Below are 15,761 nucleotides of genomic sequence, written 5' to 3'. Positions count from 1 at the left end.
AAAACCAACTTTGTGACTTCAAATGGACCAAAACAGCTTTTTTTCTTTCTTTCTTTCTTTCTTTCTTTCTTTCATGTGTGACGAGTTACTGAGCCTCGCCTGGTTTCAATTAGTGGCTCTTCCGGCTTTGGCAACATCCACGTTGCTGCGTTGCTTTGACAACATCCACGTTGCTGCGTTGCTTTGACAACATCCACGTTGCTTTGACAACATCCACGTTGCTGCGTTGCTTTGACAACATCCACGTTGCTTTGACAACATCCACGTTGCTTTGACAACATTCACGTTGCCGCGTTGCTTTGACAACATCCACGTTGTTAAAATCTGTCCCAACAGCAACACGTTGTCATAAACAGCAGGACAGCACAGTGCTGCTACCTTAGCCTGCTAGTTGGCTGCAAACTGTGGAATGGATTTCCTGACTCATTCCCCCACGTCTCATTGCGACCCGCCTCCCTTCAGGAGATCCGGTCCACAGTTTGCAGCCAGCAGAGCCGAGCAGCGGCAGGGAAACACTGAGTCGTTTCAGCAGCAGAAAAGCAGACGAGGATCAGAAATCTCCGCTGGTTGGATTGGAAATTTCCAGCCGGTGGATCATGGTGGTATCGGAGCCCGATGCAGAACCTGTCTTACGCTTCATAGCTTCGCAAATAAACAGTAACCTTTCGTCAAACTTTACTTCACTGTGCTATGTACTGTGTATATGTACTATGCACTGTGCAGAAAAAGGCAGTGAGAATAGTTTAGCAATGTTGGCTATTGTGCACACACAAGTGAAAACTACAAACTGCACCACACTGAGATTCTCAGGTGGACCCGATAGCTCGCGGACTAGCATGCCTGTTAGCATGCTAGCAAACATTGTCCGATTGAGCTGAAATTTGGTAGGTGGCCTAATGGGGACGGTGCAGTCACGAATCACTAGCTAATTAGCTGGTTTTGACGCTGTTTTTTCAAAATAAATGTCATTAAAAAAATAATAATAATTTTAAACTTCAAAAATGATCAGTAACCGGTCTAGAGGATCGTGCCCACCCCGACGGGCTTGAGCGAGGTCCCGGCCAACGCCGGAACATGATGAGACTTTTAATTTTCGTATTTTCTGCTAAAATATGTTTTGTTACTAATAATCACGTTCATGTTCAAAAACTAAATTTCATTCATTCAAAACAGTGAGACTTAAGAGACGTCTTTGCTCACCAGGACATCCTGGAGATGAAACATCCGAAGAACTGCTGAGCCAGCGCCTGGGCCAGGCAGCGGCGGGTCTGCGGCGTCTGGTCGATGATCAGGGCGCTGTGCAGCAGGTTGGTGCTGAAAGACCAGAAGGAGTAACCCCACCCCCCGGTGAGTCCCGGCTCCACCCAGACAGACAGCTCCACCCCACCGAGCCCCGGAACCCCCCCCCCCCCCCCCCCCGAGGCCTACCTGAAGATGCTCATGGAGGCGTAGGTGGAGACCTGGACGTAGGCCTCGTCCACGAAGACGGTCTTGAAGCAGGCGTAGGGGTAGCGGCAGGTCAGGATCTCCTCGTAGAACTCGAAGATCTCGTGCAGGTAGGACATGGAGTGTTTGAGCAGTGGGAGCAGCTGGGGCAGGCAGAAGTGCGTCACCTGAGGGGGAATCGACCCGACAACCCTTCAGTTACCAGGAGGTCGACTGGGGAGGCGGCCGAGAGACAAACCTAGACGTGGAATACTAGAGCTGCTCAACTCCTCCGATGTTAACGGCCATTACGGTTTTTGACTTTTTGTTCCAGAGACGTACGTTGGGCTGCAGGACCTCCACCCTCGGGCGTGTCCGCTGCAGGACCTCCACCCTCGGGCGTGTCCGCTGCAGGACCTCCACCCTCGGGCGTGTCCGCTGCAGGGCCTCCACCCTCGGGCGTGTCCGCTGCAGGACCTCCACCCTCGGGCGTGTCCGCTGCAGGACCTCCACCCTCGGGCGTGTCCGCTGCAGGACCTCCACCCTCAGGCGTGTCTGCTGCAGGACCTCCACCGTCAGACAGGAAGTGACGACACATTTAACCCCGCGAGCTACTTAGCGCTAAGTTGCTACTTAGTGCTAAGTTGCTATTTAGCACTAAGTTGCTATTTAGCGGCTAAGTTGCTACTTAGAGCTAAATTGCGACTTAGCGCTAAGTTGCTACTTTTAAATTTCTCGAAAAAGTTCTGAATGTCTGTTTTCCTGCTCGTCGTTGACGGCTACTAGCATGACTTAACTTTAAGGACGTAGCTTCGCTGCCTTCAGTATCAACATATAATGTAAAACAACATTATTCATTGCTGTAGTTTATATTAGTATTTTTACTACTACATTACAAGGTATTTTTACATATTTAAGTGAGTTTAAAAGAAAACATGTTCAATAAATGCAGTTCATGATTCAAAGATATAATCGTGATTTCAATATTTCCCAAAATAACCCTGGTTATGATTTTTTCCATAATGGAGCAGCTTTATTGTATAAATACACTAGAATACTGTTGTACAATCTTAAAAGTAGTATTTACAGTCTTGACAGTGATTTATATTGAGAAACAAATCAGTAAAAGATAAAAAAGTGCAGTGATTATTGTAGTTTTGTGGTTCAGAAGGTCTGTGGCTGAAGATTCCCGTCGTTTACGGCAGAAAACTGAAGTGAGAATCGACTGACGGAGGAACTTTGACCGACTGATGAATCGACCAGAACCCAAGGAACCATCAGACAAACGTCCTGCTGGCGTCTAGGGACCTCTGGTGGCCACTGAGAGGAACTGCAGCCCCAATTCATCAAAGGAAATTCCTTTGTTTGAAGAGCTTGTTACTTTGAGCCTTAAAGAAAATGCTACTGTAACGTATTTAAAAATGTTTTTTTTTAATTAAAAAAAAAAAAGTAAGCTCAGGTGAAATGTGCTAAAAAAAAATTTTTTTAAAGTGCTCTAATGCAACATAATTGAACTGTAACTATTTATTTGTTTTAGACTTATCCTATTTTATTTCTTTTTTGTTAGACTTATCCTATTTTATTTCTTTATTTATTTTTAGACTTATCCTATTTCTTTTTTTTTTTGACTTACCCTATTTTATTTTTATATTTTTTTAGTCTTATCCTATTTTATTTTAATGTTTTTTTTAGACTTATCCTATTTTATTTTTATATTTTTTTAGACTTATCCTATTTTATCTTATTTTATTAGACTTATCCTATTTTATTTTTATATTTTTTTAGACTTATCCTATTGTATTTTTATATTTTTTTAGACTTATCCTATTGTATTTTTATATATTTTTAGACTTATCCTATTGTATTTTTATATATTTTTAGACTTATCCTATTGTATTTTTATATGTTTTTAGACTGATCCTATTGTATTTTTATATGTTTTTAGACTAATCCTATTGTATTTTTATATGTTTTTAGACTGATCCTATTGTATTTTTATATGTTTTTAGACTGATCCTATTGTATTTTTATATGTTTTTAGACTGATCCTATTGTATTTTTATATGTTTTTAGACTAATCCTATTGTATTTTTATATGTTTTTAGACTAATCCTATTGTATTTTTATGTTTTTAGACTGATCCTATTGTATTTTTATATGTTTTTAGACTGATCCTATTGTATTTTTATATGTTTTTAGACTGATCCTATTGTATTTTTATATGTTTTTAGACTGATCCTATTGTATTTTTATATGTTTTTAGACTTATCCTATTGTATTTTTATATGTTTTTAGACTAATCCTATTGTATTTTTATATGTTTTTAGACTGATCCTATTGTATTTTTATATGTTTTTAGACTGATCCTATTGTATTTTTATATGTTTTTAGACTTATCCTATTGTATTTTTATATGTTTTTAGACTAATCCTATTGTATTTTTATATGTTTTTAGACTTATCCTATTGTATTTTTATATGTTTTTAGACTGATCCTATTGTATTTTTATATGTTTTTAGACTGATCCTATTTTATTTTTATATGTTTTTAGACTGATCCTATTGTATTTTTATATGTTTTTAGACTGATCCTATTGTATTTTTATATGTTTTTAGACTGATCCTATTGTATTTTTATATGTTTTTAGACTGATCCTATTGTATTTTTATATGTTTTTAGACTGATCCTATTGTATTTTTAAATGTTTTTAGACTGATCCTATTGTATTTTTAAATGTTTTTAGACTTATCCTATTGTATTTTTATATGTTTTTAGACTGATCCTATTGTATTTTTATATGTTTTTAGACTGATCCTATTTTATTTTTATATGTTTTTAGACTGATCCTATTGTATTTTTATATGTTTTTAGACTGATCCTATTGTATTTTTATATGTTTTTAGACTGATCCTATTTTATTTTTATATGTTTTTAGACTGATCCTATTGTATTTTTATATGTTTTTAGACTGATCCTATTGTATTTTTATATGTTTTTAGACTGATCCTATTGTATTTTTATATGTTTTTAGACTGATCCTATTGTATTTTTATATGTTTTTAGACTGATCCTATTGTATTTTTATATGTTTTTAGACTGATCCTATTGTATTTTTATATGTTTTTAGACTGATCCTATTTTATTTTTATATGTTTTTAGACTGATCCTATTGTATTTTTATATGTTTTTAGACTGATCCTATTGTATTTTTATATGTTTTTAGACTGATCCTATTGTATTTTTATATGTTTTTAGACTGATCCTATTGTATTTTTATGTTTTTAGACTGATCCTATTGTATTTTTAAATGTTTTTAGACTTATCCTATTGTATTTTTATATGTTTTTAGACTGATCCTATTGTATTTTTATATGTTTTTAGACTGATCCTATTTTATTTTTATATGTTTTTAGACTGATCCTATTGTATTTTTATATGTTTTTAGACTGATCCTATTGTATTTTTATATGTTTTTAGACTGATCCTATTGTATTTTTATATGTTTTTAGACTGATCCTATTGTATTTTTATATGTTTTTAGACTGATCCTATTGTATTTTTATATGTTTTTAGACTGATCCTATTGTATTTTTATATGTTTTTAGACTGATCCTATTGTATTTTTATATGTTTTTAGACTGATCCTATTGTATTTTTATATGTTTTTAGACTGATCCTATTGTATTTTTATATGTTTTTAGACTGATCCTATTGTATTTTTATATGTTTTTAGACTGATCCTATTGTATTTTTAAATGTTTTTAGACTTATCCTATTGTATTTTTATATGTTTTTAAACTTATCCTATTGTATTTTTATACTTTTTTAGACTTATCCTATTGTATTTTTATGTTTTTAGACTAATCCTATTGTATTTTTATATGTTTTTAGACTTATCCTATTGTATTTGTATATTTTTTTAGACTAATCCTATTTTATTTTTATATGTTTTTAGACTAATCCTATTGTATTTTTATATTTTTTTAGACTTATCCTATTGTATTTTTATATTTTTTTAGACTTATCCTATTTTATTTTTATATTTTTTTAGACTTATCCTATTTTATTTTTATATTTTTTTAGACCTATCCTATTTTATTTTATTTATTTTTTTAGACTTATCCTATTGTATTTTTATATTTTTTTATACTTATCCTATTGTATTTTTATATTTTTTTAGACTAATCCTATTGTATTTTTATATGTTTTTAGACTAATCCTATTGTATTTTTATATTTTTTTAGACTTATCCTATTGTATTTTTATATTTTTTTAGACTTATCCTATTGTATTTTATTTATTTTTTCAGACTTATCCTATTTAATTTTTTTAGACTTATCCTATTTTATTTTTATATTTTTTTAGACCTATCCTATTTTATTTTATTTATTTTTTTAGACTTATCCTATTGTATTTTTATATTTTTTTAGACTTATCCTATTGTATTTTTATATTTTTTTAGACTTATCCTATTTTATTTTTATATATTTTTAGACTTATCCTATTTTATTTTTATATTTTTTTAGACTTATCCTATTGTATTTTATTTATTTTTTCAGACTTATCCTATTTAATTTTTTTAGACTTATCCTATTTTATTTTTATATTTTTTTAGACCTATCCTATTTTATTTTATTTATTTTTTTAGACTTATCCTATTGTATTTTTATATTTTTTTAGACTTATCCTATTGTATTTTTATATTTTTTTAGACTTATCCTATTTTATTTTTATATTTTTTTAGACTTATCCTATTGTATTTTTATATTTTTTTAGACCTATCCTATTTTATTTTATTTATTTTTTTATACTTATCCTATTGTATTTTTATATTTTTTTAGACTAATCCTATTGTATTTTTATATTTTTTTAGACTAATCCTATTGTATTTTTATATGTTTTTAGACTTATCCTATTGTATTTTTATATTTTTTTAGACTTATCCTATTGTATTTTATTTATTTTTTCAGACTTATCCTATTTAATTTTTTTAGACTTATCCTATTTTATTTTTATATTTTTTTAGACCTATCCTATTTTATTTTATTTATTTTTTTAGACTTATCCTATTGTATTTTTATATTTTTTTAGACTTATCCTATTGTATTTTTATATTTTTTTAGACTTATCCTATTTTATTTTTATATATTTTTAGACTTATCCTATTTTATTTTTATATTTTTTTAGACTAATCCTATTGTATTTTTATATGTTTTTAGACTAATCCTATTGTATTTCTATATGTTTTTAGACTAATCCTATTGGCAGTGAATGTGACTGAGCTGTGCGGTCCAGAGTGCCGGGGCCCCCACCTCGTGCATGTAGGGGTCCACCAGGATGTCGAAGGGCCCGACGGCCAGCGAGATGTTGGGGGCGGCGGTGGGGATGGGCAGCAGGTAGTGGAAGGTCTTCTTCCTCATGTCGTGGGTGTAGACCGTCTCCACCAGGTCCCCGCAGGACACCGCCACCATGGAGGCGTCCACCGTGAACTCCAGCTTCCACGTGCACAGCTCCGAGTACGAGTCCACGCAGGGGAACCAGAACCTGCCGGGGGGGTTCAAAGCAACTTTATTCATTAAGGCACCAAAGACAACAGACATTTCCAGAAGCTTCTGACAGAGAAAAGAGGGAAAACCAACGATGGAGGAGAGGAAAGACAGAGAGAGATCGGGGGAGATACAAACCTTGATTTGGGGAGTTGGCGAGAAATAGACCCTGGTCCGGGTAGAGAGAGGGAGAGAGAGAGGGAGAGAGAGGGAGAGAGAGAGGGAGAGGTAGGGAGATAGAGAGATAGAGAGAGAGGTAAAGAGTCGGAGAGAGGTAGAGAGAGGTAGAGACATATAGAGAGAGGTAGAGAGATAGAGGTAGAGATAGAGAGGTAGTGAGGGAGAGAGATAGAGATAGAGATTGCGATAGAGAGGTAGAGGTAGAGGTAGAGATAGAGAGGTAGAGAGAGAGGTAGAGAGGTAGAGAGAGATAGAGAGAGATAGAGGTAGAGAGAGAGGTAGAGAGGTAGAGGTAGAGAGAGATAGAGAGAGATAGAGGTAGAGAGAGAGGTAGAGAGGTAGAGGTAGAGAGAGAGGTAGAGAGGTAGATAGAGATAGAGATAGCGATAGAGAGGTAGAGATAGAGGTAGAGATAGAGAGGTAGAGGTAGAGGTAGAGATAGAGAGGTAGAGAGAGAGGTAGAGAGGTAGAGAGAGATAGAGAGAGATAGAGGTAGAGAGAGAGGTAGAGAGGTAGAGGTAGAGAGAGATAGAGAGAGATAGAGGTAGAGAGAGAGGTAGAGAGGTAGAGGTAGAGAGAGAGGTAGAGAGGTAGATAGAGATAGAGATAGCGATAGAGAGGTAGAGATAGAGGTAGAGATAGAGAGGTAGACATAGAGGTAGAGGTAGAGATAGAGAGGTAGAGAGGTAGAGGTAGAGAGAGAGGTAGAGGTAGAGAGAGAGGTAGAGAGGTAGAGAGATAGAGAGATAGAGAGGTAGAGAGGTAGAGAGATAGAGAGAGATAGAGAGGTAGAGAGAGAGGTAGAGAGGTAGAGGTAGAGAGAGAGGTAGAGAGATAGAGAGATAGAGAGATAGAGAGGTAGAGAGATAGAGAGATAGAGAGATAGAGAGGTAGAGAGAGAGGTAGAGAGGTAGAGAGGTAGAGAGATAGAGAGATAGAGAGAGATAGAGAGGTAGAGAGAGAGGTAGAGAGGTAGAGGTAGAGAGAGAGGTAGAGAGGTAGAGAGATAGAGAGATAGAGAGGTAGAGAGGTAGAGAGATAGAGAGAGATAGAGAGGTAGAGAGAGAGGTAGAGAGATAGAGAGGTAGAGAGGTAGAGAGATAGAGAGGTAGAGAGGTAGAGATAGAGAGATAGAGGTAGAGGGGGTTAGGGTGGTGTCAGTGTCCTCCACCCACCTGGAGGAGTTCTGGTAGCCGAAGGAGAAGACGTGGGCCCCCCGCTCCGCCATGCTGCCCTCTACGTCAGGGACCACGAAGTGCAGCCCCCCTTTGGGCTGGTCCAGGGAGAACTCGATGTAGACCTTCAACACCTTGAGTTCTGGAGACCACAACCCCCGTTCAGACCAGAACCCCCGTTCAGACCACAACCCCCGTTCAGACCACAACCACCGTTCAGACCACAACCATCGTTCAGACCACAACCACCGTTCAGACCACAACCCCCGTTCAGACCACAACCACCGTTCAGACCACAACCCCCGTTCAGACCACAACCACCGTTCAGACCACAACCCCCGTTCAGACCACAACCCCCGTTCAGACCACAACCATCGTTCAGACCACAACCCCCGTTCAGACCACAACCCCCGTTCAGACCACAACCCCCGTTCAGACCACAACCACCGTTCAGACCACAACCATCGTTCAGACCACAACCCCGTTCAGACCACAACCATCGTTCAGACCACAACCCCCGTTCAGACCAGAACCACCGTTCAGACCACAACCCCCGTTCAGACCACAACCCCCGTTCAGACCACAACCACCGTTCAGACCACAACCCCCGTTCAGACCACAACCATCGTTCAGACCACAACCCCCGTTCAGACCACAACCATCGTTCAGACCACAACCCCCGTTCAGACCACAACCATCGTTCAGACCACAACCATCGTTCAGACCACAACCCCCGTTCAGACCACAACCCCCGTTCAGACCAGAACCCCCGTTCAGACCAGAACCCCCGTTCAGACCACAACCCCCGTTCAGACCACAACCATCGTTCAGACCACAACCCCCGTTCAGACCACAACCCCCGTTCAGACCACAACCATCGTTCAGACCACAACCCCCGTTCAGACCACAACCCCCGTTCAGACCACAACCATCGTTCAGACCACAACCCCCGTTCAGACCACAACCATCGTTCAGACCACAACCACCGTTCAGACCACAACCACCGTTCAGACCACAACCCCCGTTCAGACCACAACCATCGTTCAGACCACAACCCCCGTTCAGACCACAACCATCGTTCAGACCACAACCATCGTTCAGACCACAACCCCCGTTCAGACCACAACCCCCGTTCAGACCAGAACCCCCGTTCAGACCAGAACCCCCGTTCAGACCACAACCCCCGTTCAGACCACAACCCCCGTTCAGACCACAACCATCGTTCAGACCACAACCCCCGTTCAGACCAGAACCACCGTTCAGACCACAACCCCCGTTCAGACCACAACCCCCGTTCAGACCACAACCACCGTTCAGACCACAACCCCCGTTCAGACCACAACCATCGTTCAGACCACAACCATCGTTCAGACCAGAACCCCCGTTCAGACCACAACCATCGTTCAGACCACAACCCCCGTTCAGACCACAACCCCCGTTCAGACCACAACCACCGTTCAGACCACAACCCCCGTTCAGACCACAACCACCGTTCAGACCACAACCCCCGTTCAGACCAGAACCCCCGTTCAGACCACAACCCCCGTTCAGACCACAACCACCGTTCAGACCACAACCACCGTTCAGACCACAACCCCCGTTCAGACCACAACCATCGTTCAGACCACAACCCCCGTTCAGACCACAACCATCGTTCAGACCACAACCATCGTTCAGACCAGAACCCCCGTTCAGACCACAACCATCGTTCAGACCACAACCATCGTTCAGACCACAACCCCCGTTCAGACCACAACCCCCGTTCAGACCAGAACCCCCGTTCAGACCAGAACCCCCGTTCAGACCAGAACCCCCGTTCAGACCACAACCCCCGTTCAGACCACAACCACCGTTCAGACCACAACCACCGTTCAGACCACAACCACCGTTCAGACCACAACCCCCGTTCAGACCACAACCATCGTTCAGACCACAACCATCGTTCAGACCACAACCCCCGTTCAGACCACAACCCCCGTTCAGACCAGAACCCCCGTTCAGACCAGAACCCCCGTTCAGACCAGAACCCCCGTTCAGACCAGAACCCCCGTTCAGACCACAACCCCCGTTCAGACCACAACCACCGTTCAGACCACAACCATCGTTCAGACCACAACCACCGTTCAGACCACAACCCCCGTTCAGACCACAACCCCCGTTCAGACCACAACCATCGTTCAGACCACAACCCCCGTTCAGACCACAACCCCCGTTCAGACCACAACCCCCGTTCAGACCACAACCACCGTTCAGACCACAACCCCCGTTCAGACCACAACCATCGTTCAGACCACAACCCCCGTTCAGACCACAACCACCGTTCAGACCACAACCCCCGTTCAGACCACAACCATCGTTCAGACCACAACCCCCGTTCAGACCACAACCCCCGTTCAGACCACAACCCCCGTTCAGACCACAACCCCCGTTCAGACCACAACCATCGTTCAGACCACAACCATCGTTCAGACCACAACCCCCGTTCAGACCACAACCCCCGTTCAGACCACAACCATCGTTCAGACCAGAACCATCGTTCAGACCACAACCACCGTTCAGACCACAACCCCCGTTCAGACCACAACCATCGTTCAGACCACAACCATCGTTCAGACCACAACCATCGTTCAGACCACAACCACCGTTCAGACCACAACCCCCGTTCAGACCACAACCCCCGTTCAGACCACAACCCCCGTTCAGACCACAACCATCGTTCAGACCACAACCATCGTTCAGACCACAACCATCGTTCAGACCACAACCATCGTTCAGACCACAACCATCGTTCAGACCAGAACCCCCGTTCAGACCACAACCATCGTTCAGACCACAACCATCGTTCAGACCACAACCATCGTTCAGACCACAACCATCGTTCAGACCAGAACCCCCGTTCAGACCACAACCATCGTTCAGACCACAACCATCGTTCAGACCACAACCCCCGTTCAGACCACAACCACCGTTCAGACCACAACCCCCGTTCAGACCACAACCCCCGTTCAGACCACAACCACCGTTCAGACCACAACCCCCGTTCAGACCACAACCACCGTTCAGACCACAACCCCCGTTCAGACCACAACCCCCGTTCAGACCACAACCACCGTTCAGACCACAACCACCGTTCAGACCACAACCATCGTTCAGACCACAACCATCGTTCAGACCACAACCATCGTTCAGACCAGAACCACCGTTCAGACCACAACCATCGTTCAGACCACAACCATCGTTCAGACCACAACCATCGTTCAGACCAGAACCCCCGTTCAGACCACAACCATCGTTCAGACCACAACCCCCGTTCAGACCACAACCACCGTTCAGACCACAACCCCCGTTCAGACCACAACCACCGTTCAGACCACAACCCCTGTTCAGACCACAACCATCGTTCAGACCACAACCCCCGTTCAGACCACAACCATCGTTCAGACCACAACCCCCGTTCAGACCACAACCATCGTTCAGACCACAACCACCGTTCAGACCACAACCACCGTTCAGACCACAACCCCCGTTCAGACCACAACCATCGTTCAGACCACAACCCCTGTTCAGACCACAACCATCGTTCAGACCACAACCCCCGTTCAGACCACAACCATCGTTCAGACCACAACCACCGTTCAGACCACAACCACCGTTCAGACCACAACCCCCGTTCAGACCAGAACCCCCGTTCAGACCACAACCATCGTTCAGACCACAACCACCGTTCAGACCACAACCCCCGTTCAGACCACAACCATCGTTCAGACCACAACCATCGTTCAGACCACAACCCCCGTTCAGACCACAACCCCCGTTCAGACCAGAACCCCCGTTCAGACCAGAACCCCCGTTCAGACCAGAACCCCCGTTCAGACCAGAACCCCCGTTCAGACCACAACCCCCGTTCAGACCACAACCACCGTTCAGACCACAACCATCGTTCAGACCACAACCACCGTTCAGACCACAACCCCCGTTCAGACCACAACCCCCGTTCAGACCACAACCATCGTTCAGACCACAACCCCCGTTCAGACCACAACCCCCGTTCAGACCACAACCCCCGTTCAGACCACAACCACCGTTCAGACCACAACCCCCGTTCAGACCACAACCATCGTTCAGACCACAACCCCCGTTCAGACCACAACCACCGTTCAGACCACAACCCCCGTTCAGACCACAACCATCGTTCAGACCACAACCCCCGTTCAGACCACAACCCCCGTTCAGACCACAACCCCCGTTCAGACCACAACCCCCGTTCAGACCACAACCATCGTTCAGACCACAACCATCGTTCAGACCACAACCCCCGTTCAGACCACAACCCCCGTTCAGACCACAACCATCGTTCAGACCAGAACCATCGTTCAGACCACAACCACCGTTCAGACCACAACCCCCGTTCAGACCACAACCATCGTTCAGACCACAACCATCGTTCAGACCACAACCATCGTTCAGACCACAACCACCGTTCAGACCACAACCCCCGTTCAGACCACAACCCCCGTTCAGACCACAACCCCCGTTCAGACCACAACCATCGTTCAGACCACAACCATCGTTCAGACCACAACCATCGTTCAGACCACAACCATCGTTCAGACCAGAACCCCCGTTCAGACCACAACCATCGTTCAGACCACAACCATCGTTCAGACCACAACCATCGTTCAGACCACAACCATCGTTCAGACCAGAACCCCCGTTCAGACCACAACCATCGTTCAGACCACAACCATCGTTCAGACCACAACCCCCGTTCAGACCACAACCACCGTTCAGACCACAACCCCCGTTCAGACCACAACCCCCGTTCAGACCACAACCACCGTTCAGACCACAACCCCCGTTCAGACCACAACCACCGTTCAGACCACAACCCCCGTTCAGACCACAACCCCCGTTCAGACCACAACCACCGTTCAGACCACAACCACCGTTCAGACCACAACCATCGTTCAGACCACAACCATCGTTCAGACCACAACCATCGTTCAGACCAGAACCACCGTTCAGACCACAACCATCGTTCAGACCACAACCATCGTTCAGACCACAACCATCGTTCAGACCAGAACCCCCGTTCAGACCACAACCATCGTTCAGACCACAACCCCCGTTCAGACCACAACCACCGTTCAGACCACAACCCCCGTTCAGACCACAACCACCGTTCAGACCACAACCCCTGTTCAGACCACAACCATCGTTCAGACCACAACCCCCGTTCAGACCACAACCATCGTTCAGACCACAACCCCCGTTCAGACCACAACCATCGTTCAGACCACAACCACCGTTCAGACCACAACCACCGTTCAGACCACAACCCCCGTTCAGACCACAACCATCGTTCAGACCACAACCCCTGTTCAGACCACAACCATCGTTCAGACCACAACCCCCGTTCAGACCACAACCATCGTTCAGACCACAACCACCGTTCAGACCACAACCACCGTTCAGACCACAACCCCCGTTCAGACCAGAACCCCCGTTCAGACCACAACCATCGTTCAGACCACAACCACCGTTCAGACCACAACCCCCGTTCAGACCCCGGCGTTACACATTTCCTCTCACTCGTTTCCCTCCTCCCTCCCTCCCTCCTCCCTCCCCCCCCTCACCGTCTCCTTGCTTCCACAGTTCAGAGGGCACCTTGATGACCAGCTCCCCGTGGCCGGCGTCCGGGTCCACGGCGCTCACCGCCGCCGTGTAGGCGCTGGAGAAGTAGTTCAGGTTCCTCCTGCACAGAGCAGGTCAGAGGTCAGAGGTCAGAGGTCAGAGGTCAGAGGTCACGTCAGGCCCCCTGCTGGGCCCCGGCGGTACACACAGTGGTGGAGCAACAGAAACTTTACATTTCTGAGGGGTTTTTCTTTATAGAACATTTTTCTGGAGTTCTGGACGTCGCTGAGCTCTGAGCAGACAAGAACCCTGGAACGGAGGATGTAGCCACTTTAGCTACGTCACTTTATCTACGTCACTTTATCTACGTCACTTTATCTACGTCACTTTATCTACGCCACTTTATCTACGCCACTTTATCTACGTCACTTTAGCTACGTCACTTTATCTACGTCACTTTAGCTACGTCACTTTAGCTACGTCACTTTATCTACGCCACTTTATCTACGTCACTTTATCTACGTCACTTTAGCTACGTCACTTTAGCTACGTCACTTTAGCTACGCCACTTTATCGACGTCACTTTTCCTAGTATTTCATCTTACTGTATATTTTGTAAGTGGTAGAGGTAGAGGTAGAGGGAGGTTTGTCCTCCAGAGAGGTAGAGGTAGAGGTAGAGGGAGGTTTGTCCTCCAGAGAGGTAAAGGTAGAGGGAGGTTTGTTCTCCAGAGTGGTAAAGGTAGAGGGAGGTTTGTTCTCCAGAGTGGTAGAAGTAAAGGTAGAGGGAGGTTTGTTCTCCAGAGTGGTAGAAGTAAAGGTAGAGGGAGGTTTGTTCTCCAGAGTGGTAGAGGTAGAGGTAGAGGGAGGTTTGTTCTCCAGAGTGGTAAAGGTAGAGGTAGAGGGAGGTTTGTCCTCCAGAGTGGTAGAAGTAAAGGTAGAGGGAGGTTTGTTCTCCAGAGTGGTAGAGGTAGAGGTAGAGGGAGGTTTGTTCTCCAGAGTGGTAAAGGTAGAGGTAGAGGGAGGTTTGTCCTCCAGAGTGGTAGAGGTAGAGGGAGGTTTGTCCTCCAGAGTGGTAGAGGTAGAGGTAGAGGGAGGTTTGTCCTCCAGAGTGGTAGAGGTAGAGGGAGGTTTGTCCTCCAGAGTGGTAGAGGTAGAGGTAGAGGGAGGTTTGTCCTCCAGAGTGGTAGAAGTAAAGGTAGAGGGAGGTTTGTTCTCCAGAGTGGTAGAGGTAGAGGTAGAGGGAGGTTTGTTCTCCAGAGTGGTAAAGGTAGAGGTAGAGGGAGGTTTGTCCTCCAGAGTGGTAGAGGTAGAGGGAGGTTTGTCCTCCAGAGTGGTAGAGGTAGAGGTAGAGGGAGGTTTGTCCTCCAGAGTGGTAAAGGTAGAGGTAGAGGGAGGTTTGTCCTCCAGAGTGGTAGAGGTAGAGGTAGAGGGAGGTTTGTCCTCCAGAGTGGTAAAGGTAGAGGTAGAGGGAGGTTTGTCCTCCAGAGTGGTAGAGGTAGAGGGAGGTTTGTCCTCCAGAGTGGTAGAGGTAGAGGTAGAGGGAGGTTTGTCCTCCAGAGTGGTAAAGGTAGAGGTAGAGGGAGGTTTGTCCTCCAGAGTGGTAGAGGTAGAGGTAGAGGGAGGTTTGTCCTCCAGAGTGGTAGAGGTAGAGGTAGAGGGAGGTTTGAACTCCAGAGTGGTAAAGGTAGAGGTAGAGGGAGGTTTGAACTCCAGAGTGGTAGAGGTAGAGGTAGAGGGAGGTTTGTCCTCCAGAGTGGTAGAGGTAGAGGTAGAGGGAGGTTTGTCCTCCAGAGTGGTAGAG

At 44.4% G+C, this 15,761-nt stretch overlaps 1 protein-coding gene across 1 annotated transcript in view; it reads right to left on the bottom strand.

Moving 5' to 3' along the window:
- Positions 1–15,761, bottom strand: part of taf2 (TAF2 RNA polymerase II, TATA box binding protein (TBP)-associated factor) — a 37,812-nt gene that overhangs the window by 19,576 nt on the left and 2,475 nt on the right. Inside the window, 5 exon segments of the mRNA XM_080500225.1 lie at positions 1,201–1,314; positions 1,429–1,613; positions 6,738–6,969; positions 8,327–8,468; positions 13,963–14,081. Coding sequence (XP_080356351.1) covers positions 1,201–1,314; positions 1,429–1,613; positions 6,738–6,969; positions 8,327–8,468; positions 13,963–14,081 — 792 coding nt within the window.

The sequence above is a fragment of the Blennius ocellaris genome (assembly GCF_963422515.1).
Source record: "Blennius ocellaris genome assembly, chromosome: 8".
Taxonomy (NCBI): domain Eukaryota; kingdom Metazoa; phylum Chordata; class Actinopteri; order Blenniiformes; family Blenniidae; genus Blennius; species Blennius ocellaris.
This window is presented reverse-complemented; position numbering and strand designations above follow the sequence as displayed.